The 25,046-nt window shown below is 37.4% G+C and overlaps 1 protein-coding gene across 2 annotated transcripts; it reads right to left on the reverse strand.

Annotated features, from left to right (window-relative positions):
* Nucleotides 1–1,598: 1,598 nt before the first annotated feature.
* LOC140246139 (intraflagellar transport protein 43 homolog A-like) lies at nucleotides 1,599–24,155 on the reverse strand. Of its 2 annotated transcripts, XM_072325579.1 has the most exons (7): nucleotides 24,000–24,155; nucleotides 12,112–12,237; nucleotides 9,702–9,787; nucleotides 8,234–8,272; nucleotides 6,098–6,144; nucleotides 4,634–4,782; nucleotides 1,599–4,070 (listed from the first exon to the last, which is right to left on the reverse strand). In XM_072325579.1, the coding sequence occupies exons 1-7, from the start codon at nucleotides 24,096–24,098 to the stop codon at nucleotides 3,891–3,893; spliced, it is 726 nt and encodes a 241-aa protein (XP_072181680.1). In that variant the 5' UTR covers nucleotides 24,099–24,155; the 3' UTR covers nucleotides 1,599–3,890. The 2 variants fall into 2 exon arrangements, with proteins under 2 accessions (XP_072181680.1, XP_072181689.1); XM_072325588.1 differs by lacking the exon at nucleotides 8,234–8,272.
* Nucleotides 24,156–25,046: the final 891 nt, after the last annotated feature.

Genomic DNA, 25,046 nt, shown 5'->3' on the forward strand with positions numbered 1-25,046 from the left:
GAAGACTGTCGAATGTAGAAACAAGCTGTCGCTGGCATCATCAGTTTTTCTTAGAGCCATCATCAAAGATCAATATGCAATATAGTTTCTATTTATGGGCCATTGATTTATGTTTTACTCTTTTCATTCACTTGTGTCAAATGTTCTTGGATTATTGTTATTTTTAATTTGTAGAATGTGATATTCATACTACCTGAAGATTCAAGTCTCACTCACATTGTATCATACACATCATTTGATGAAAAAAACAACAAAAAATATGGGCGGCCAGGTGTCGTGAACTCACTGTTTGGAGCAGCACCAAATAAAATCTGGCTGCCTCATGCCTTTCAAATCACAGCTCTCCACGTCTTCTCTCTTGTACTGTGTGATGCATGACTGATTCTCAGTCATATTTACCTCCGCCAAGAGAGGAGGTTTTCATCAGGTTTGTTTGTTTGTTTGTTTGTCTGTGTGAAAAAGTTGTGATCAGATTTGGGTGAAATTTACAGGAAAGTTCGAGAATGACACAAGGAACAAATGATTATATGTTGGTAGGGATCGGGGGATTTTATGGATTTTATGAAGGATTTTCAATATTTTGGCAGGTAGGGTCAATGAACAAGCTGCGCATTTTTGAAGTTTGCATACATGCACTAAAGTGTGTGCTCTAGTTTCTGCTATGGCGAGACGTGCCGCCAGCAGAAAGTTGGTGACGTAACAAAAAGCTTCTATACTGGGAAATCAAGTGATTTTCAGCACACGTATGTATGGGTGTAAATCACTGATCTCTATAGAAGAACAAGTTCAGTGGTGGAAATGAGCTGCTTGGCAGAGGTCTGCACTCTCAAGAGTGCTTCTCTAGTGTTTAGTGTGTACTCTTGCCCATTGGATCTATTATGCAGAGAGAGAGAGAGAGAGAGAGAAAGAATGGGGTTGGGGGATTGAAGAGAGGAAATCAATACCACTACTCAGTGTTGTGAATACACTTCACACACACAGAGATCCCGTTATAATTTCTTTGGTCAAGAGGAATGTTTTTTTTTTCCATTTTTTGGTAACATCCAGTGAATTGAAACGTGTTTATGTTTTAACATGCTGAATAAAATGTCAGAAAAAAGCCCCCACATTTTTCACCCAAGAGAGCATATCTCCCTTTTTTTTTTTTGATGAAGAAAAGTAATAGCATAAAAACATATTACAGCAATTGACAGCTATTGACAAGGTATTTATATAATGGTAAATTCATAACACCACAGAAACATGCTTCATAGAGACTAAAAGTTCCCAATTTCAGAACATTCCTACACTCTATAATTCAGAGAGGAAGGAGTTTGTCTTCTCTTCCTCAAATCATCTGATTTTACTTAAATTTTCACGGAGCCACTTCTGTTTAACATCGCTTCCTCAATAGACATTAATTCATCTACAGGTGTTCAGATCTGGCATAGAAGCCAATTTCAATTTCTTTTGAAAAATATTTGCACTTAACTGTGAAATATATACTGTAAGTGTTTTAGTGTAATGCACAATACTATGTCCAGTATGTGCTCCAATGATTATCAAGAAATTACCATATGGTTATAAAATGCAAGGATAATAATATAGATCACACAATATTGTTTTTACATAGACCTTTATGTATTTCACACATATTCACATCAGATAGAAACCTTCAATTTTACATATCTTACACATGTCAAAGTAATATTAAATGTACACAATTACATAAATATAGATACATTTTTAGCCAAACTTGACCATGAATACAAGAGGTATTCAATCTTTCAGAAGTCTGCTGATTGGACAATGTAAAGAATTTACAAAGTGACTCTTCGTTTTAAAACATCACATAAATGGACACGGTTTCACCAAAGAGGCCAGTATATATACAGTACCTTCATGACCAGCATGGCTTGTTAAAAAGTCTTGTCCTGGGTGGAATTATAATCTCATGCAGATTGAGCAGCCACATGTTACAAGGACATTGAAAGCTTGTCTGCTCATTTTATCACCTAGAGGGCTATTTCACTCATATTTAAGTTTTAAATAAAACAGTATAAATGCTCATAGGTATGTAAAAGGGATTTCAAAGTTTCTAATGTTTGAATGAAATGAGATCATGTCATTGGCACCGCATCATGCATCTTCCACTGATCTATACTCAAATTGTCAAAACTATCCTTTCTTGACATGAAATGAAGGAGAAAAACTTGCATACTTCATAACACATTGTTTTTGGGTTGTGAAAAACTTGTGACAACTTTCAGAGGAAAGGGGCTGAAGCTATAAAATCATTGAGCAAAACTGGGCAAATAATAGAATGTTTGCACACACACCAGTGGTTGATTTGCATGTAGTTGCAATCAATGTCACTCCCTCATGAAAACATGTTAAACTTGAATATTCTGTATGATCTTTTTATGTTCAGTTTAAAATCTAAAACATATTTTAATGTGGGGTGGATTCAGACTGAAATAAGTGATTTATGTTTGTGTAAACATACATGTACCTCTTGAGGCTGATCCTTTATCCTATTCATCCACATACCAATTAAGGGAGTTTCAACATACGTATTTGAATATTATATATAACCTGAGAAAGAACTGTGTTCTTTAAAACCAAAACTGCTTGACCTACAAAACAACTAATGGATGCAAATTGGTTTAGACATGGGTTACAACATGAAAAATCCACCACAGCTACAGAGCAGGCGAAAGGAATGCAAATGGTGCACAATTCCCGTAAGCAGCCACTAATCAGAATACATTTCAAAATTCTCTCTTTCAAAAACCAAACTACAATGTGAAGTTGCAGAATATCATCATAGTCACTGGTTCTGGCCAGTGATAAAAGTTCTCTCTTTTCATATATTTGATTTTTACACACAGGTATATTTCCAACTTAAGAATGATTAATTTTTTAACAAGGTGCTGAGTGACAGGACGGAATCATTTGCTTTTCACAAATAAGTTTTGCAGTTAAACTTGATAGTACTTTTAACTGAAAATTATCAAAATCATGGATTGTGAGCCATCTTACTAACATACATAAAATCTAACACGGCATGACTCATCTGTTCAATTAATTTGACATTCTTTATGTAAGGCTGTTACTCACGTAAGGACACAGATATTTGGTTCTTCCCATTCCAATTAACCACTCCATAACTAAACTAGTTTTCATCACTACGCATAATGTATGATGACTGACACATATTCCACAGAGAATCAGAAATCTGCAAAACAGCAGTAAAGCAACACTTTCTAGCAGCCTGATGCAGCACCTCTGGGCCAAACATAGACACAGATCACTCACAGCACACTGACAGGCAGGAGATTCAGCAGCAAGATTTCTTTTCCTACCTACATGAGTGTCAAACCATATTATCTGCCTATGTATGCTCTGCATGCATACTTGACACACAAACTACTGTACAATTATTGGTTTATGACTGTGCTTCTCAACCTACTTTTCAAACTGAGGCCCACTTCGGCTTCAATAAATTTTTAGTCTCATTTCATGAGATCAGACTTACCAGTAGGCACTAAAGGGATCTTACAGTTAAGCCTGTCTATTTGATTTTTGGCTGACATCGCGGCCCACTTGCGAGAGATTCACAGCCCATTAGTTGAGAAGCACAGGTTTATGACATAGTAAGTTTCTTATCTGTTCAGCAGGTGTTAAAGACAGGCACAGCGGACAGGCACAGCTGCCTGTCTGAAACAACAGAATGCTTACTTTCATTTTGACCTCAGTCACCCTTGGAATATTTGATAGAGGTCAAAATAGTCATAGCTTGAGAAAGGTTCAAGTAGGGGATAAATCTACACTCTCCTGTGAAGTGCTCAGTCGTAAGCTGGAAGGAGTCTGGGTTAAGGTTGATGTGGTTGTACCACAGGGCAACTCCTTCAGGCTGTGCCAGCAATACTAGTATCAGAAGTCTGATTGTTGGCTTGGTCCCACTCAGTCTGGAGCTCTGAGGAGACTTCAGTGAAAAGATGGTCCCAGTCCCAGGGCTTGTCCTCTTCCATCACCTCAGACTCAGCTGCCAGTCCTTTACTCAGCAACTTCAGGTCTATCTCATTGTCCTGTGGATGTATCAATACATTTCATGAGATCAGACTTACCAGTAGGTACTAAAGGGATCTTACAGTTAAGCCTGTGTGACGTGCTTGCAGGGTGTTTTGACATCTTACTGTTAAAAATTTGTATCTACTATCACAACATCAAGCACGACATATCAGCTTATAGGAACAAGGCATCAAGCACTTATCAATTCGACTCTTCATCTCAAAATATATGAATCAACGTGTTTGTCTAAATGTTATTTGATAAGTATCAACATAATCTTGTGAATGTTGTGACCATTTTGACTTTGTAACAGATGCATGTACAACATGGCTACTTCGTCATCAGAGATAGAAACAAGAAAGCAGCACAACTGCAGAAAATTGCAGTGTGGGAAGAAAAAAACAAAAACAAAAACTTTCCCATATCAAAGTCAGGTCTGACAAGAAGTAAGTTGTCTTACTTGATATAAGAAACATTAATCTATGATGCATTTTATCAAATTTATCATAATTTTGGATCATAAAACCATCTTTAAGAATATATCACAAAGTACATGGATGCCATGATAAGAAAGACTGACCAGGGTAAGGAGTTGAGAGTGCTTCAAGAGGTCATTGTCCAGCTCCCGGTATGTGATGACCCTGTTGACCTGGACACTGGGTGGAGCTGCAATCTGAGTAGCCAGGTCCTCCTCCTGGACATCATCCAAGTCAGGAATAACTGGAATGTCTGTCAAGAGCAATGTTGTCAAGAAATAAAGCCTGTATCTTGCTAAGCCTTAGCAACAGATTACTCAAAGCATACACGGAGCAAGTCTAAGTACTTGAAAATGAGTAGAGGCCCTTCAAACTACAACTTATCCCATTTCCAAAGGCATGTCAATATTAAAGCACAGCATGTTGATTTAGGAGCTTATCGCTGTAAACACCGGTGTTTTACCTCTGTGTGTTTGTATTTGGGTGTATGAAGGTGCGTGTGTTTGTATGTATGTACATGTGGGTTTGTGTTGAAGAAAGTAAGAGAATTTAGGGCAGTAAGAGAATTTAGGAAAGTATCATATATTGCAGAGCATTTATATGGATGTCACTGGACAGTAAAAAAAAAAAAAATTCTTTGAATAATTAACTTTGCAATGTAATTTTGACATTGTAATTATACTGGCAGTTGTATGTCAGGGAATATGTCAAAGAGATTTGGGCCAAATGAAAAGGAGGGGGGTGCAAGGAGGGGGGTGCAAGGAGAAAATGGGAGAGGTTGGTATATCATGCATTCTTAAAGGCATAATTTACCATTTGCAGATGAAAGCATTAGTGCTTTAAAATAGTTCTAAAATGTGAGTTAGGGATAGAAACAACCACTGTCAAAATCTGAATCCGTATAATCGATGTTAAGTGTTGTTAAATACACGAAATGTGAACAATAGTTATAATAAAAATGTTTCCAGACTAAACCGTATACAGTTATGGTTTATTGAGAAAAACCCTGATATTTCCTTATATTTTAGCTTTTATTGCAAATATTTCATATGGTAGGACGTTTTATGATACAACAGACCTACACATATGCATCAAATGTGATATCTTGAACATTTTTGAAATCACTGCTCCCAAAGGTAAACTGGACCTTTAACATGGGAAAATGTTAAATGTGTATGGAGAGAGATGGAGGAAATAAGGCTTTAATTTTGATTTTTGTAATCATTTCTTTATAACTCTACATATGATCTCTTTGGTTGCCAATGCATTGTGCAGACTCTACTGGACTAAGAGACTTGTAATGCTGAATGCAGACAGGGTAAGGGTGCAGTAAATGTGTACATGTATGCTGTGGAGATAGGCATGTTCTGCATACAGATGCTTGTGGTGGGGTGGCATGGGGGAGGGGAGATGCTATAATGGTATCCCCATGCTAATGGGTCTTTAATAACTTGGTACACAGAAATTGATACAGCTCAGTTATGGACTCTGAACTCCTGAGAGAAAGGCAGACAAGGAAGAAATTTTGACTTGAAGTCTGAAGGATGTAGGAATGTGTGTACACTCACCATCATCTGAGTCCTGCTTGTTTGAAGTGGTCACTTCTGGTTTGTCACTGTAAGCACACATTGTTCCATTGACAGATGACAGACAGACAGGTGTACAGACAGAAAGAGAAAATGGAAATTTCAGACTTGGCATATTGAAAAATGGCTTTCACAATTTAATTTCAACTCAATTTCAAAGTAAATTGCACCAAATGTTGTAATGATGCATGATATTACTGAAAGAAAATTAAAACAATATGACACCTTTTGCAATTATCACTTTTATGTACACTGATGGCATGCTAACAAACACTTGGTGTATGAATGGGTTATGGTCAAGATCTGAACCTTTCACTTCAACAATTGTTAGACATGGTTGCGACTCCAAAGCAATTTACTAATATATTTGTTAATTGAGCTGATTTTTAAAACTGTTAGACAAAAACATGTTTCTAGCTGAGAAATGACTGTGAAATCATAAAGGTTCACTGTAACATCTGTAACTTTTTACTGGTGGTACTTGACTACCTGACTGAACATGCATTATTGTAGCACCACCTCCATCATCAAAACATTACTAGCACATGAGGTGGAACACTTGTTCAGCTGGACTGCAATTTTTAAACCAGCTGTTGACACATGTAAGCAGAAGTGCTGTCCTACAATGTAGAGCTGCAAAAAGCTTTTAAACATAAAAGATGCAATTTAACATTGGCAACAAAGGCAATTATTTCAAATGAGGCCAGGGAAGAAGAAAAATACTGATGATAAAAATCCCCACATGGCCGCCTTGATTTCCTTTATTCTTTTTTGATGCACTAATGACGCTTGGCATCAATTACATGTACCTTTCTGTGGTATTATAGGACAATACAAATATTAAAGCAGTTTCCTTTGGACAAGAAAGTGATACAGAAAAAATAATTGGTGAGAAGACAGGATCTTGTAATTTCCATCACACACATTTAAAAAATAACAAAGGAAATATCAACTTGAAGTTTGCATTGCTAGTGAAAGTGTGATGACAACATTCTAGTATATACAGCACAAATATATCACATCTTGAGAGTAAGAGAGTGAGAGAGAGTGGTGGCCAAGAAAAGAACAATAAAACTCACTCTACAACCTCTAAAGGCACTATCACAAACCGAGCTCCTAGCATCAATATCACTCTAGACTTAATTGTTTAACAAATCAACTTGGTTCACACTAAAGAGAGCTTCAGTATCCTTTATTCCCCTACCTATCTAATAAACCCTTCACTCTGAGAAGAGCTACCTGAATGTCACAAAAGCTTCAGTTTGGTCAAAAACAAATTGTCTCATTCATGCATTTTCTTCAGGACAACCACTGGCAAAGGGGATTCTTTTCTTTCAACAGTTTTCAATCTATAAGGAAAGTAAAAATGAAAACTGCAGAAAAGTAAATGTTACAGTATAAAGCAATTGTGAGCATAAATTAGTGAAAAGATAATGCAAAGAGAGAGGTTAAAGTGTAATACTTGAAGTTTTGCACCATGTGAAACTTGAAAGCACAGAACAGTCACAGGCTGGTGCAAACTAACTTTTAGCAAGAGAAGCAAAGCACGGATAGACTTGTAAAGACATGCTTCATATAATGTTTTTAAATTCTTACAAGCAAGGTTCATATCATAACCACTTGACAATGAAAGATCTATAATCACTGACAGTGGTACATTGTGAGGGGCATATTAAAAAAAAAAAAATCTTATCATGACCACTGTGATCTATCAACAACTATATGATATTTCAACAGTTTTAGAGGAGAGAGAAAAATGTGTACAATGAATACACCACTTCTGGCATGAGGCTATTTCAAACCAAAACCTGATAACGCTCATATATAGGAATCATCCCTTGAAATTAAGTCATAAGAAAGGGAACGAGTGAAGCAATTTATTATCAATACATGTACCACAAAAAAAAAAAAAATGCAAAAGAGAAAGAATTTTGAACACAACAGGTGCATGTCAAAATGTACCTGGCTAAATTCACTAGACAGAAAAAGAAAACAAAGGTGACAGCAGAATACCTAAGAGAACTGCAGTTGTTATAAAGCACTTGGCACTGCAAACAGTCAATCACACAAAAGGTAAAGCTACCCAAGTCAGAGAGTGGTTTTCTCAACCAAACTTACTTTGATGAAAATGGCTCCAGATCATCATCTAAGCTTCCACTGGTTTCATTAATCAAAATCCAAACATTTCATGCATTCCAGGATTACTTTATGCAACATTCCATGAAGTATCATCTCTGAATGACTTGATTGTAAGCTCATACTTGTGCCTGCTTTAATCAATGCACTACTAAAGGTATAACTGTCTTCAAAAATTATATCATGACTTAGATTTTCATTCATGAATTTCTAAAATTATAGGCCTACTCAACATCAAGTTAACATGCTATTCAACAACCCCTCTGCACAGTGTTTATTGTCAGTTGTGCCCATAAACCATTCTTCAATGGTCAGTTGAAAGGAAATGAAAGTCTCTAGATGACAATGATACAGCTAAACACATCTGGATTTGTTAAATCTACTTATTGTGTGTGTTTGTGTGTGTGTGTGTGTGTGATGGCTGTGATATATTGATAATAAAACAGCTCTGAAGCCCTTTGAAGAGAAGCAGCTGTTGAAGCTGATTGGTAGGCCATTGTACATGTAGACCATGCCATCATAAACGTCAGTTAATGATATGATCATGGCAGGTGTTGTCAAGGGATACAGGGAATTACGTATCATAGCCAGGCACACTACAGTGGTAACTGCCAAGCAATGCAAATACAACACGATATGGTTCTGATTACACATGACTCTCAAAGATTATTACCTTTATTATCTTTAAATACAATCTACAGCTCTATAGATCCAGGTATTACATTCATTTGTCGCCATCATTTTAGACTGATAATCATGCTCAATTGTTTCATGGGATTTAGGGAATTTGAGCACTGGTAATCTCAAATGCACATACAACTAATTCACCAAGGCTGCACAGTAACCAACACCATCAAACAAAGATTAGAGTGACCAAAGGTCAAAAGTACATGTGTAAGGTGTACAATGTTCATTACATAACATCCACGGCTTCTCTCAGTAGATTGCATGTCATGCTTTAGAATGAGTTCAAGAAGTCATTGTTTAAGAGAAAACTCTATTTAACTTTGAAACATAGAAAAACAGTGCTGAAGAACGAGTCAATATTTAAGTGATGAGAGAATCAAATTAATGTTTGAGTCAGCAAACTGTAATTCGGGCATACACGGCTGAATGAATAATTGATCTTAAAATAGCATTAGCAGCCACCCAGTTTGGCTGAACACTGATGGACTCTGCACATTTGAATGTACAATGCATCACATGCCTATTTGCAAAGTACATGTACTTCTTCATGAACCATAACCAATCAAATTATCTATACTTTAACTTTGGATTGACTCAAAATGAGTAAAAAGCATGCTTACTACACAACACCAAATCTCAATAAGCACTGTAGGGCAAAATATTGACATCCACACATCATCCTGACAATAGATCGACAAATCTGAGAATGACTCAAGATTATTAGTGGACCATGAAGAAGAGACAGCCCTGGAGGAAAACTTACCGTCTCTTGGCAGGCTTGGAGGAGTCATCTCCCCATCCTGTCTGTCTCCTCGGAGGACGAGATGGAGGGGCATCTTCAGAGTCAGCCTGTGTGAGACATCAAGACAGGAGATGAGATGGATTACTAGCCAATCACTTCACTTATTCATGTCACAAGGCACACAAATTTTCAAACCTTTCAAAAAAGTTTAAAGAAAAGTGTAAATTGATATGAAAAACAATAACAAGTATACACCGTACATTAATATGCAAAAAAAGACAGAGTTAACAGATGAATTAAAATCATGGACAAACACCTCATAAGAGATTTCATTTTTCATTCTAATATCAAAAAATGCCATAGAGCTTTTCACAAAGGAGTACACTGAACTGATGTATTTAAGGACACTAGAAGAGAATCGAAGGATTCAGTATCCACAGACCATCCATCTTCAGACATCACTCGTTTGATTTTCAGGAAAATTTAATAGCATCAATTCTCACAAATGCTCTCAAACTCTACTTTCTGTTGTTGTAATTTCATCTAGTCTCTTTCTTCTAGGCAAGTTATAGTAATTTTGTGTTGAACAACCATTAGCCAAAAAAAACATAAACAAATAAAAATAAATAAATAATAATTGAAGCACGTTACACATTCAGAGAGCACGATGGAGTAACAGCTTGATCCCTACCATTCAATCTGCACACCTCAGCTCTTTGCTAATAAATGGAGAAACTTTGGTTTTCATCTCTTTGTTTTATAAAGCTGGTTGTTGAGGTTGATTTCTTCGCACTCAATGAAGAAAGAGCACTGGATATTTTTTTCAATCTAAGTTGTGAACAAGACACATAGATCAGACTGCACAGCTTGTTTAGAAACACAGTCTGTATAACCCCTTGTGAATTACACTGTCAAAAGATAAACTTTTACATTATGGCCAACACACACTGTAATGCAAAATAGGATAAAATATAAGTTGTAATTGTAAGTACATCAAGTAAGAGATTATTCTTGCCCTATTATGTGGTGAAGAAGGAAGTGTTCTACTTGTACCACTGCTCAAGCTTTGGTTAGAAATAAATCAAGCACTTGTAGCTAAAAAAAAGATAACTGAAAACTGAACTGATACTGAAAATGCTTATACACAATGATACAAAGTACAGGTGTATACTGTGAATGCAACAAAAATGAAACATGAAATGAAAAACATCTGCAAGTACACCATTGTAGTCATTCTACCAAAGCCTTCTTTGTTTTAAGCTCTAGAAAGATAAAAACACAATTAAAAAAAAAATGCATAGGGACACTTTCCAATAAAAGCGTCTACAAAAATAAGTAAATTAATAACGTCAGAATACATTTATTGCCACTGAGCACACATGAAACAGTACTACGGTAGTTTCACCATCCCCCTCACAGTCATAAACCCAGTGAATTAGATAACAGCTTGTGTTCTATAAGCAAGTACTGTTTACATTACCAGCAGCTGACGAGAAAACTCTTACATTGTATCTGACAGGTTTTGATAATTTTGCCAACTCCTTCTGGAAGAAAAAGTCAATCGCTGCCATTCCGACAGGCACATCTTCGACAGATTCCTGTATTAAAAGCCCAGCTCCATATCACGTTTTGTATCACGCGTAGTCTGCTATTGCACTGAAAGCCGTCTGCTCTACGCGCGATACATGTACCCTGTGCCTAATCCTAGCAATAGTGCAGGTAGTGAATGCCCTGATCATCCTTTGAGAAGCATACATAGACAGCACACACTGGCTGATACACACATACACAGCCACAAACACACACACACAATCTCCAACCTCCTGTGCATTCTATGGCCTCTCCACGCACACCTCTTGGGAAGGGGATGTGCAAACACAGTGGTCTCAGAATTGGGTTTATCTAGATCTTGCAGTTGCCATGGTTGCGAAGAAGCGTTACCTGGGAGGCAGATATAGGGTTTCTGGTCTTTGTTCATACCAGATGTGGTTGAAGTAGCGAAGGATTCTGTTAAAATATTTCATAAATCTGAATAAGGTAGAAAAATCTAATATTTTTGTAGTTCTTCTGGGCCCCGTTTCATAAAAGATGTTAGGATGACAACTCTTGCTGGAATGGCAACTTCCAATAGCAACAGCCAATCAGGAAGCTGGATTCTTGTCGTTACCATGACAATTGCCATCCCAGCAAGAGTTGTTATCGTATCAACCTTTTATGAAATAGGGCCCTGGTCCATCTATGAACAAAAACATTGACTCTAATCAAACTATGAATGTGACCTACACGTACATACATGTACATGTACATTTTTCCATTCGGTACAAGACTCCATGATCGCAAATTTAACCACTTGCGAAATTGTCATGAAGTTCCAATTTGCGAAAATTTAGACTCGCTAAATATATGGTGTATACAGTATCTAGTGGCTTACCTGCTCCACCCCAGAGGGAGATGGCGGTCTAATGTTATCAGCTGACTCATCTCCTCCTATGTCACCATTTGCCTGGTTGCTGTTTGCCTCTGCTGCTTTGCGGGCTCTTCGTCCTTGCTTGGCGCTCTGAGAGAACAAACACAGATCCATACATGCAGTTACAATGCGTACCAGAATGATTGCACAATATTTACTTCTAGATGGACATTATTATGAAATCATGTCATTAAGGTGAAGTGACATTGTGCAGGGCAGCTAGACAAAACAACAACAACAACAACAACAACAACAACAACAACAACAACAACAACAACAACCAAAAACAAATAAAAGAACAAACAAAATCATTTTGGGAGGTAGAAATCATATCATGGTTTTAAAAAATTTGAAAACTGCATAAATAAGACGTTCATTCACACATGTTATTGTACTTCTGATAAAGACTAGGAGTTGGCCCTGCATTGCATGATACTTTAGCCAGGGCTCGACACTAACGGTGGCCCGGTGGCCCGGGGCCACCAAAAACGCACGTCGGGCCACCAAAATTTCAGAAATGAAGAATTTAGTGGCCTGATCGGGCCACCAAAGAAGGTCGGATGTTTGCCTTTGGGCCACCAAAAATAAAAGTTAGTGTGGAGCCCTGCTTTAGCCCTGGTATTCCAGTCCATATTAATCTTTAGAAAGAAAAACATAGCTGGGTCTAATCAATCCAATTTTATTACTTAGAACTGTGAAATAAACACTCTTGTTGTACACTGATGTAAAGAAGAAAAACAATGTGTCAAGAAATTGAGATAAAGGTTTCAGTATGAGATAAGAGATGGAAAGGCAAGGTGAAGTCTACCAAATTGTCAACTTTGTATGAACAAACAGTCACATAGGCAAGCTGCAGAAACATCTACAAGTGCATTTGTTTTCAAATTCTGTGTTTGACACACTTGAACTTTGGACAATAGTTGATTCCAATACAATGTTTGCAGAGCATGGTTACTGTTCCCAGTACTAACTGCATTATATTGTAAACTTCAATTTTCTCATCATATCTGACCCTCTACAAACGATCTGCACTTTATTGCATTCATACAAATAAACTTGACATTTTCCATTGTGGCAACTGTCAGCCCTTAGTGTGTATAGTAGAGAGGAAGATTACACATATCCATCCATTCATTCACATGGTACTGTACATCGTAGTATCACAGGCTGTTATATTCTCATAGACACAAGTCACATGACAGTACATTACTGAACTTTAGAGGAAATAAACTACTGTATAAGCTGTTATGGGCAATTCCACGGTAACTCGCGTTACAAATAATGGGTACATTTATGAGATAATGTGCCAATATCTTTGTAATTGGAAGGATCCACAAGTTACTTTTTTCATCATTGGTTAAGTAGACATACACCAACTAAATGAATCCAAAAAGAAAAATAAAGGACAAACATGTTGGGATTCTTGAATCATTTAATTTTGGTAACTCGCGTTACACAAAAAGGACATGGTCAATTCCATAAAGGCCTCTTTTTGGAAAGTCTCCTCATACTAGACAATCCGGATACAAGTTTTCCTACCTTGAATTGATAGTGGGTTAGGACTCATGAATTAACACTATCAAAGTTGAGTAACAATGACCTGGTAAAATGTAGGGAGCCTTTATATCGGTAACTCGCGTTACGGTAACTCGCGTTACATTATGTCCACTAATACAGGGTGACACAAATTGATGACATACAACTGTTCTGATGGCACTGAATCTTGTGTTTAATATTTTGAGAGATGCCTAGTACACAGTAAAATGAATAAATGTTAAACAAATATTTTACTAATCAACCCAATTGATAGAGAAGAATATGTTTAAGACTAAAAAGAGTTTCACTCCTCAAAGACACCCTGAATATGTTTCAATATATACCCAGATGATTTAGGTGTATAAGTACATAATTTTCAGAGTGTACAAATGAAAGATGTTGAAATTTTTTAAAACACAAAACATAAAGTACCAAACCCTATCGACAAGTTCACAAAAAAGCCTACAATCTTTCAAAAATTAAAATCCTGTCTTTTTGAAAACTCTAATTTCTTTGCAACTGATTGACAAATAGACCAGTTCGTAATTCCACTTTGCGCATGAGCAGAAAAAGTTCATTTGTACCAACAGGCATTTTGGTTTGTAAATTCACTGATATAGGCATCTGTGATGCGATGATTATTCATGTGATCCTTATCTAAATTCACATGCTTGCCAGCACATCCACCTCACAGCAAGAATGGTATTTCGCAATATAAAAGGAAATAAGCTGTTACTGCATTCAATACAAAAAAATGAAATGGATGCTTGCTAAATTATAAACTGATGGGAGTATTCTGATCCCCTGATCCAAATGCATATTCATTCTTTTTTTGAACATGAATTCCATAAATTGTTATGTCGGGCAAGTTTTATGCATTATGCCGCTTTGAAAAAGAGTGAAGTGCCGAACCAACTGAGAGAAAAGAAAGGTCATTTGTACCAATGTGTACATGAGCTACAGTGTAATTACGAACTGGCTTATTACCCTACAAATGTACATCAACTTAAATAAGCACTCAATTGATCAGTGTTTTAGTAGTAGCCATGATAAAAAAAGTCATGGGCTTGCATACTCGAGCAGTGTTCGAACTAAGACCTCCTGATCTCCGGACGGGCATCATCTCGGAACTAGACCACCGAACTTCCGCCCGACAAGAAGTGTTGGTTCTAATCCTTATATCATGCAGTGGGTACTGTGTAATTATTCAAATTCATGAAATTCTTTCATTGAGATGTTATTGCAACTAATTGACAAATTGCCCTACATCAGTGTTTTATTAGTAGCCATGAGAAAAAATCATGGGCACACATACTTGAGCAGGCCGGATTCGAACCCACAACCTCCTGATCTCCGGACAGGCGTCATTTTCACTAGACCACCGAATAAGGATTAGAACCAACATTTGCTGCTTTATAGCATTCTGTAATAAAAATTCTGTAAAATTCTGTAATACTAATGCAGGAATTTCAGAAGATAAATTTTAGGTTAACCTTGTTCACTGCTGGATGTACATGTACACATGCAGTGAAAGCCAGGCTAGACTCCTCAATGTGGCACGTGATCAATGGCCTTGATGCTAGTATTATACAATCACAGTTTATTAGGCTACTCTCCTTTGTTTCAGTGCAGCATAGTGTGTATAACACTGGATTAGATTGTTTTCACCATGATATAGCTCAATTAATTGTTAAAATTTGCTTACGTTGGTGGAAACTTGTGTTTATAGTCGGTAACTCGCGTTACATACCGGTAACTCGCGTTACATGGTAACTCGCGTTACACTTTTCGTTGACATTTTTTAATGTGATGACAGTGTTTATTCAAGTCAACATCCTGTGTACAGTATCAGGGTGTGATGAATTTAGAAAATTATGATTCCCAACAAATTACCTCCACTGCTTCCTTCAGAATGAAAAATATTTCTTGTTTCGGTAACTCGCGTTACATGGCTCAAGGGCTGAACTTTCAGGTGGTGATAAAAATTTTTTGATGGTGGCATAGAAATTTTCTCATGGGAGACTGAAGTAGAACCAATTTGCTTCTTTAAAATGAATTAACTGAAGTGCTAGCAGAATTTTTCTTTAAAAAAAAATGTATATCAAGTTAAGCATGCATTTTAGCAATTTGGATGACTGAAAAATTGTCTTGAACATTTGTAGCTGTTTCTCGGGAAATATTTGACCGATTGACATAATTCTTTGAGTTTCTTCAACTTCAATATATGGGTAATACATAATGAGTAATTCTTTTGCAATATAATAAACTTGAAATTTTAGTGCCATGTCCACATTCCCATGGAATTGCCCTTATAAGGGTTTAATTTTCGTGAATTTTGGGAATCACAGTTGCATTGCGAATTTAACAACATGCGAAAATGTCTCCCGCCAGGTTAATAGTGCATTTACAGTGTATGTTAGCATTGGCATCAATTTACGAAAATAACATCTCACGAAAATGTCTATGACCTTCTCAATCGCAAAAATATCTGCACATAAAAATAGCAGCATATATACAGTACTACAAAATCTTGGATCCAATAAGAGGTAAAGCTGTCATTCCCTGTAGTAGGATGACACAAGGTGCAGAAATAATATTTTAGTTGATGAAATATTTACTGTTTGAGATTCTCAGGTTATCTCACAGATTCCTTATGGAGTTTGCTTGAGGTATGCAATAAATTATATACAAAAATAGTGTGATGGCACTCGATTTCGCCCAAGATTAAAGACAGAGGCATTCTATTCAACAAGGCAAAGCCATGCTGAAAAGTGTGCCTCATATTTCACCTACATGTAGTGGAAATGCTGTTCCATGGCACGAGTAAAGACCATACACTATTTGTCTTACCTCAGACGTCCACAGATGTGGTTCACAAAGATTCTTCGATTCAGTACCGAAATGGCAACCATTTTTTCATGAAAGGTGAATGAGTACCATCTTAAGTCACAGTCAGTCGTACACTAAACTGAGCTGTTTACAGTAAAATGAGTGACAGAATGCGGGCTTCTAACTGTTGAGTGCATGCAACAAAGGTTTGTTTATTGAGCGTGTTAGAGGTTACGACATCAATGTGGACAACAATATAAAGAAAATAGAAAGGAAATTCTACAACAACAAAAAATCATTTTTCATGAAAATTACACATTCCATCCATTTGATACTGACATGTTAAGGGTAGTAACTATTCCCCCTGCTTTCTGAAAGCAGTTAGTCAAGTGCTCTTTTATTATGCTAGAAAAGTGAAAGCATGTTGAATTTTCTTTATATTTCCTTTATAATTGTTGTCAACACATGTCATAAACTTAAGTAGTCTCCTCACCCAGCAGTTCCAACACCAAAACTTTAAAAATTCACAACTTTGCATCAATTATCCAATTTTCCTCAAACTTTCACTAATGTGTTCTACTAAAGTTGCTGCTTTCACTATAGCCACATTTCTCTTTGGGTTTGGGTTTCCTTGAACAGAACCTTCACCTTAAAACATGGCTTGAATTGTCTTGGCTGGAGGATATTATAGCCATGGATGTTTTAACTTCCTCGCATATTCAAAAACACATGGAGTTTGGTGAATCTCAACATAAACATCTTGTAGACTACCTGGTAAATCAACCACTCTGCATGATGATAATGTGTCAATTATTAGCTTACACACACACACACACACACATGCATGCACCTAAAAACAAAGAAAAATAGTCCTGCAATGCTGACAATGAAGGATTGATACATTGTAGGTTCCAATGCAATTGATGTTAACATTAAAAGCAATGACCAATTTTATTTCCAAAGCTTATCATTACTTTGCTTCCTAAACTCTGTATTTCATAGAGGCTGGTTAATATTGACCTTTTAGAAGACACAATGGCCTACAGTTTGGTTTCAAATATATGCTACATTGTATCTCAAGAAATGATTTAACATGCATACCACATTGACTATACACTCATACATTTGTACACAATGTGTAATACAGCAAGTGTTCCCACTAACTATTTCTTTCTTTGGAGCAATTAAAATGTTACCAGCACATTTGACATATAGCTGTGCACAATTTTCTATCTGATGCAAAGATATCAATGCAAACGATCCAACACACAAATAGATTTACCTTAACAGATTTTATAAATTAATGTGATGAGATACACAGACTGTTTATACCTCTGGCTACCACTTAGACCTGCAAAATTTTATAGAATTTACTATGCCTACAGGATTAGCTGCCTGTTAGATAATGCAATTAATGACAACTTAATTTCCTAGATCAGGGCCCTGTTGCATAAAAGCAGAGATCAAAAACATAATTCCCTGAATACTCAAATACAATTCTGATTGGCTGATACCTGACTTATGTTTGACTGCATCTTTTTTTTTTTTTTGTAAAGTACGAAGAACGAGAAAAATAGCTTGATAATCATAAATAAGGTAAATTATACATTTCTGGAAAGCTTAGGTCTCTAGGAATATGAATAATTAAGTTTCAGAACGTGAAAAGGTCTCAAGAACGATGGAGAGATGGTGTTCTGAGACCCTTTTCTGACCATCAGAACCCGATCTGACGGCAAAATTTTGGGGACAAAAATGATGTCACGCAAGGAACAAATCAGCCCTGCACTGATGCGCTGTTGCTTCAGAGCGCCCTGGTTCAAAGCGTAGATTCTGTATGATCTGTAGGCACATTTCAGCAAGGTATCTTCCTAATAGGGGAGGTATGTGAACTTTGTTACATATACTGTATACGCTATAACTTTCACGTACATAGATTTTCGCGAATTGCCGCTGTCACACATTTTCGTGAGTGATTAAATTCGCGATTGGGGGACCAGAGAAAATATGACGTGGCAAAGAAAGTGTGAATTTTCAACTTGTTACTAGCAAATAAGAATGATACTAGTTATACACTGCATGAAAAACAAGGAAAAGTAGAAATTACGCGGTGCGTAACATATGTCCCCGCCGGAAGTAGCATTTTGTAACAAAATGTGCAATATAGGTAAAAAATCAAGGTCAAAGGTCAAAGAAGTCAAAGGTCAAAATTCTGTGTAGAAGTTTTGAAGCCCTCACCTAGTGCCATCACATAAAGCAAATGGAATCGAAATTGGGTTAGAAATGGCGAAGGAGTAGCATTTTGTAGCCAATGTACAATATAGGTCAAAAATTAAGGTCAAAGGTCAAAGAAGACAAAGGTCAAAATTCTGTGTAGAAGTTTTGAAGCCCTCACCTAGTGCTATCACATAAAGCAAACGGAATCGAAATCGGGTTAGAAATGGCGAAGGAGTAGCATTCTGTAGCAAAATGCACAATATAGGTCAAAAATCAAGGTCAAAGGTCAAAGAAGTCAAAGGTCAAAATTCTGTGTAGAAGTTTTGAAGCCCTCAACTAGTGCCATCATATAAAGCAAACGGAATTGAAATCGGGTTAAAAATGGCGAAGGAGTAGCATTTCGTAGCAAAATGTACAATATAGGTCAAAAATCAAGGTCAAAGGTCAAAGAAGTCAAAGGTCAAAATTCTGTGTAGAAGTTTTGAAGCCCTCACCTAGTGCCATCACATAAAGCAAACGGAATCGAAATCGGGTTAGAAATGGCGAAGGAGTAGCATTTTGTAGCAAAATGTACAATATAGGTCAAAGGTCAAGGTCAAAGGTCACGACTGAAATTCTGTGTAGAAGTTTCAAAGCTCCCATGTAGTGCTATCATATAAAGCAAACAGAATCAAAATTGGCTCATAAATGACAGAGAAGTAGCAAATTGAAGATTTTGATCACACACGGACGCACACACGGACACACGGACGGACACACGGACGGACACACGGACGGACGGACACACGGACACACACACGTACGGAGCCCGTTTCATAGTCCCCTGCTCGAACTCGTTCAGCGGGGACAAAAACTTACCAAACTCTGCAAATTAGTAAGTGAGAATTCAACATTTTTGAAGTGGTTAAGTCCATCGCGCTAGATTTCTGATGAGTGGTACGAGGGGTACGAGTAAATTCAGCGGCAACCAGCTGCTGGAGCATATGAAGCCCCGGCCCCTAAAGTTGACATACATTACTTGTAAAGACGTAGCGGCATGCAAACACATGAGCTAGCACTAGTACATGTAATCAAGGGTGACACGCCGCGCGTTTGTAACGTTGTGGCGCAATAGATTGGCTCTCTACAGTATTCGTAAGTAGACGTGGACGTGCTATATGTACGTAAACAAGCTTAGCCAGTATGGTCTGTTCGGTAAGCCGTGATATGGTACACTAGTACTGAAATGTTCGTATCATCAAGGCAAGGGATTCATTTTGGAAGGTAATATTTTCGCGTGTTGTTAATTTCGCGAATAGCTCCCGACTTGCGAAATTCGCGAAAATAAAACTCCCGCGAAATATAGCGTATACAGTAATTTTTGTAGATTTTTACTTATTGAACCTGTCTTGCTAAGAACTAAGAAGAATACAGCTGTTGTCTTTTTAGACTGCTTTTGTGCCTTAGTCTCAACCCTCAAACTTGTGCTAGAACTAGAAGATTGTAACAGAGTCCTCACATAAGGTACCTATTTGTAAACAAGACGTTTAGATTCTAAACCAAAATCAGGTAGGCCTGCATTGAATACAGACCTAACGTTAGATCTATTTGAATGTTTCAGTTTCATTTTTGTAGTTTCACATTTCCTTAAAAAAAAAATTCAGATGAAGACGACTAGAATCTCTAGTAAGGATCTAGACCTATCGATTACACATAGGCCAACGAGTATGTGAGCTTAGCTTTGTTTAGTGTAGGCGTTTAGCGTGTGTGAATGAAATATACGAAAGGCTGCGGCGTGACAGATTCAACCATTCTTTGTTGTAATTTGTCAATAGAATTGTTTTTTAAACTGATTGACAAACTGCCCTACATCAACGTAAAAATAAGCACTGAATTGATCAGTGTTTTAGTAGTAGCCACGATAAAAGAAATCATGGGTGGTATACTCGCAGTGCGTATTTACCGGTACATTGATGTAGGGCAATTTGTCAATCACTTTCAATGAAAACCTTCTAGACAACTTTATTTTTTAACTTTATTTATTACTTTTTTTTTCACTTCATTCTCATCATCTTTGCTCTATAAAATGGATCTAAAATCAATAGCAAAGTTACGATTGACTAGGATCACTTGCAAAGACTTGGTACGTTATTGCGACTTCAGCTGCTAGCTATCTGCTAGCAGCACTGCTGCCCTGCCCTGCACATGAACACTTAACACAAACATGAGCTTAAGAGCATGCATATTATCTGAATATCCCTGTGTGCTTGAACTGTGTACAACTAAATGTATGTAGAAAAATGAGAAAGACATGGAAATCATTTTTAAGAAAATAAAATTGTCTAGAATGTAAGATAGAATAGGTTATTTTCTGGGTAGCACTTCCGAGCGGCCAAAGTCAAAGCAAAAAGATGTATGAGTACCAAGACTCTATCTTAAAGGTACTGTTCACCATTGGGAGCAGTGGTTTTAAAAATGTTCGGGTTATCACATTTGATGCATATTCATAGGTCAGTTACATATCACAAAACATCCTACCATATAAAATTTTGTAATATACCATGGGTAGAATAAAATATGAGATATCACTATTTTTCTCACTAAACCGTAACTGTACACGGTTTAGTCTAGAAACAATTTTATTATAACTACAGTTCACATTTTGTATAACAATTTACATTGATTATATTGAGTAACTTTTCTTTACTGGTTGTTTCTATCCGTAACTCACATTTAACTATTTTGAAGCACTAAAGCTGGGTTTTTGCTTCATCTGCAAATGGTATTAACATTGTGACTGATACACCATTGGAAGTCTCCCAATGAATTATAATTGCTATTGATTTTGAATCCATGTTATCAAACAAACAACGAGAATGGCATAAAAAAACATTGTAGGAAAATAAGTCTGTCTAAAAGGTATGTTATTTTCATTGCTTTGTGAAGTGGTGAAGCTGGTGTGCGATGTACTCGTTCTGGCGTGTAAAAGCGTGTTGATATGGCTACACACCACAGCAAGCTTCTCTTCCACACATACCGTACGGCAATATCCAGCTTCTTCCTCCATGTGTATGGATGTGTACATTGTGACACGCGTGTGGCTGTATCCAGTCACTCGTAGTATGGCAACAACTGCACACGTGTGGCTGGATAATAAAAGACACACACATGTACAAGTTGTAGCCTAGATGCTATAGATTTACACTGCCTGAATAAAACAGCACTTGACTTGCTTCTTTCAGAAGGCAGGGGGAATACTAAACCCTAAACTTACATCAGTACAAGTCAAGGTAATTTGTACTTGTTTTCAAAAATTAAATTTTGTGGAATTCTCTTTAGGGTAAGCCTACCAGTATTCGGTCACTTATCATTATTAAATTAAGAGCCAGCAAGATATACCGCCACAACACACGCTAATCACATCATTTCACATAGCAGTGTCGTTCACAACAGAAAGTCCCTTTAAGGGACATTATCCATCGAAAATCCCAAATTTCACCACCAAAATTGCAGAATCGGCGCAACTTTTTCAAAGCGCAAGCGAATCAAGCCTAGTTTTAAGAGTATGGGTCGCCGAAGAAGTGCTAAAAATCAAGAAATACACTGTTCTCTACCACCCACTTACCAGTATTCGGTCACCACCGAGCGCCGTAACGTAACGTCCCCGATGCAATTTTGTGCCAACACTGTATTGTGCGGCATATTTTTTAGCAACCTTGAACGCCCAATGACTTTGAACACGCATATCACCACGATCACAAGACCGAATTCTGATCGCGGTGACTGTATTCTGGTTTCTGATTTTCTGATATTTTCTGATATTCATAAAGTACAGCACTTTGCCTTTAACTGTTGTTTACAGTTTGCCCAGGTAGGTTAGTCTTGATCTTGCCATCCATTTCAAGAATGCATTGCCCTCACCAGATAAATGAATTATCCAACATTTTGGTAGAATTTTCAAAAAAAAGACACAACTACAAGCCCGTCGATACGGTTGTAAAACAACTCTTCAACATATGAATCTGTTAGCCAATCACATGCGAGGTATAGTGAGGTGCCTGCACCTCGCCATGGGTCCGAATACCGCCACCCGGCTTAAAATTGTTACAAGCGCATTGAACAAAAATTTATGCCCGGGACTGTGTTCAGTATCCCTTAAAAGCTTGAAACTTGGCAGGGTTGCCACAAACAAGCAAACTGTGGTGAAAAATGAACAGTTTTTCATGAAAATTTGAAATTTATATTGGGATTACGTGTTATAAGTACCCGCACGCATGTTTTATGTTCTTGTCTATGGGAGCATCACGGTCACCAGCACACGTCTTTTACGTGCTTTGTCTATGGGAGCACGGGTGGCGAGTTGCGGGCCCCTTCCTCAGCGTGCAACTTTTTCACATCGTTCGCGTTTGAGGACGATAGCTGCAAATTTCCGGTATCGAACAGTGAATTTGTGGTTCCACTGGAATCTTGAGCATTTTTCCAGTACTTATATAAATGGGATTTCATAGAATTTCAGTAACGAAATGTGATTCAAGTATGCATAAACATTAAATGGCGAGGTGCGGGTCACCCAAGTATACATGTTTTAAATGACGACTTACAGCTAGCAAACGGTGATGTTGCGATATGGATACAAATTTCTGTGATCTAATCTAACGTTGTCATTAGTTATTGTGAGTATTTCGATTGCAGTACTAGTATTACCATTGATTACTAGCTAGTAAATTAATACTATGGATGGAGAAAGTTACCCAAACAGCAAATATTGCTGCATAATGTGTCATGTCATGTCAAACTTGTTTGAATGTACAAAAGCTGTATGATATGAAATTGGGTTTATCGTAATGTTTGGGTCTGTGCCCGACCGCTGGCAGAGCATCAATACTGGAGCCGCGGAACAAATCCTCAATGGATGACAATGACCAGATACAGACCGATTTTTCGGTCAACATCCATCGCAGCACTCAGCTCATGACTGCACAAAAAATTTAAAATTCATAACTTTTGAACAGATTGTCCAATTTCCCACAAACTTTTACTTATGTGTTTTACTGATATTGCTGCATTCACTCAATCCACATGTATACAAACAAGGTGAACTTGTCCTTCACTACCACCGATTTGTATTTCTCTTCCTTCCTCACTCCACAGCTCCACGGCCACAGAGACCCTACTCCAATATTGGTACACGGGACCACAACAGAAACACTAAACACTATGAAACACACCAAGCGCGAGCGAGCATCGAAGATCGAAAACAGACAATTATTTGCTTCCATTTCAAACTCACTTACCCTCTTTCGACCCGTAAACGTTAAATCTTCGTCCATCGTTATCTTTTCTTCGAGGTCAAATCGAAATCCAAGCAAGAAATGTCTGTGTAAATTCGACATACAAGCTCGTTACGAGCTAAAAATTGTCGCCTTTTGGTTTGTACACACTTACAGCTGTAATCGTCGGATCCTGTGGCGCTCTGGCGAAAAATGTGCCATCGAGCTTTGGCTAGCAACCTTCCATGTAATGTGTCGATCGTTTCAATTGCACGAAAAGTTGGGCGAGTGATGTAATTGTCCAATGAAGTATTGTGTAAAGAACGTGTTAAAGGGACGGCGTACACAGTAGTTGTGGTTGAGATGAGGATTCAGGTTTCAACATTTTGCGAGGCAATTAGAAAACACTGATATGAAATATTGAAAAGCATACAATTCTAAGAGGAATTCAAAGTTTATTTTATAAGATCGAAAAATTGAAATGAATGAGATATCTAAGAACAAAGAGGCCCTACAGAAAGGTGTGACCCAGCTTTTATCAGGACCTCTTTGTTTTACTTTGTTTTTTGATATCTCAGCCATTTCAAAACTGACTTTCATCAACTTGATTTGAATTTCTCTTGTATTATAATTTTGGTCTTTAATATTTCATAACAGATTTCTAATTATCTCACAAATAGTTGAAATATGAATCCCCAATCGAATCTCAACCAAACTATATAATCCCTTTAACGAGCTAGAAAATGAGCTTTTCAACTAAGTTGTTGTTGCCACATTCACGACTGCATTACAATTTTGTGGAAATTTTTCCAAAATCAAACCTTACTAGCCATCATTTTGTAGGGGCAGATCCAGGAATTTCGTATAGGGGAGGGGATTTTACAAAATTAAGGGGGGCGCACGTGCCCCCTCTATTTTCTATTTTTCCTTTTTATTTCTTTTGTTTTCACAAAATATAAAGAGGGGGAGCACACCCGGTGCGCCCCCCCCCCCCCCGGATCCGCCATTGTTTTGATCATTGTAGTGACGATTAGGATGATCGTCGGTATCATGATCACAATAGGGGGCCTA

The sequence above is a fragment of the Diadema setosum genome, chromosome 1 (assembly GCF_964275005.1).
Source record: "Diadema setosum chromosome 1, eeDiaSeto1, whole genome shotgun sequence".
NCBI lineage: Eukaryota > Metazoa > Echinodermata > Echinoidea > Diadematoida > Diadematidae > Diadema > Diadema setosum.

Bases quoted from the DNA above. Each gene is read 5' to 3' on its own strand.
- LOC140246139 (XM_072325579.1), bottom strand. From the start codon at position 24,098: ATGTCGAATTTACACAGACATTTCTTGCTTGGATTTCGATTTGACCTC. The intron at 8,273-9,701 runs GTAAGTTTTCCT...TAATGAAACCAG, and splicing joins TCCAAGCCTGCCAAGAGACG to TGGAAGCTTAGATGATGATC. The intron at 4,783-6,097 runs GTGAGTGTACAC...TGCTCTTGACAG, and splicing joins CAAGCAGGACTCAGATGATG to ACATTCCAGTTATTCCTGAC.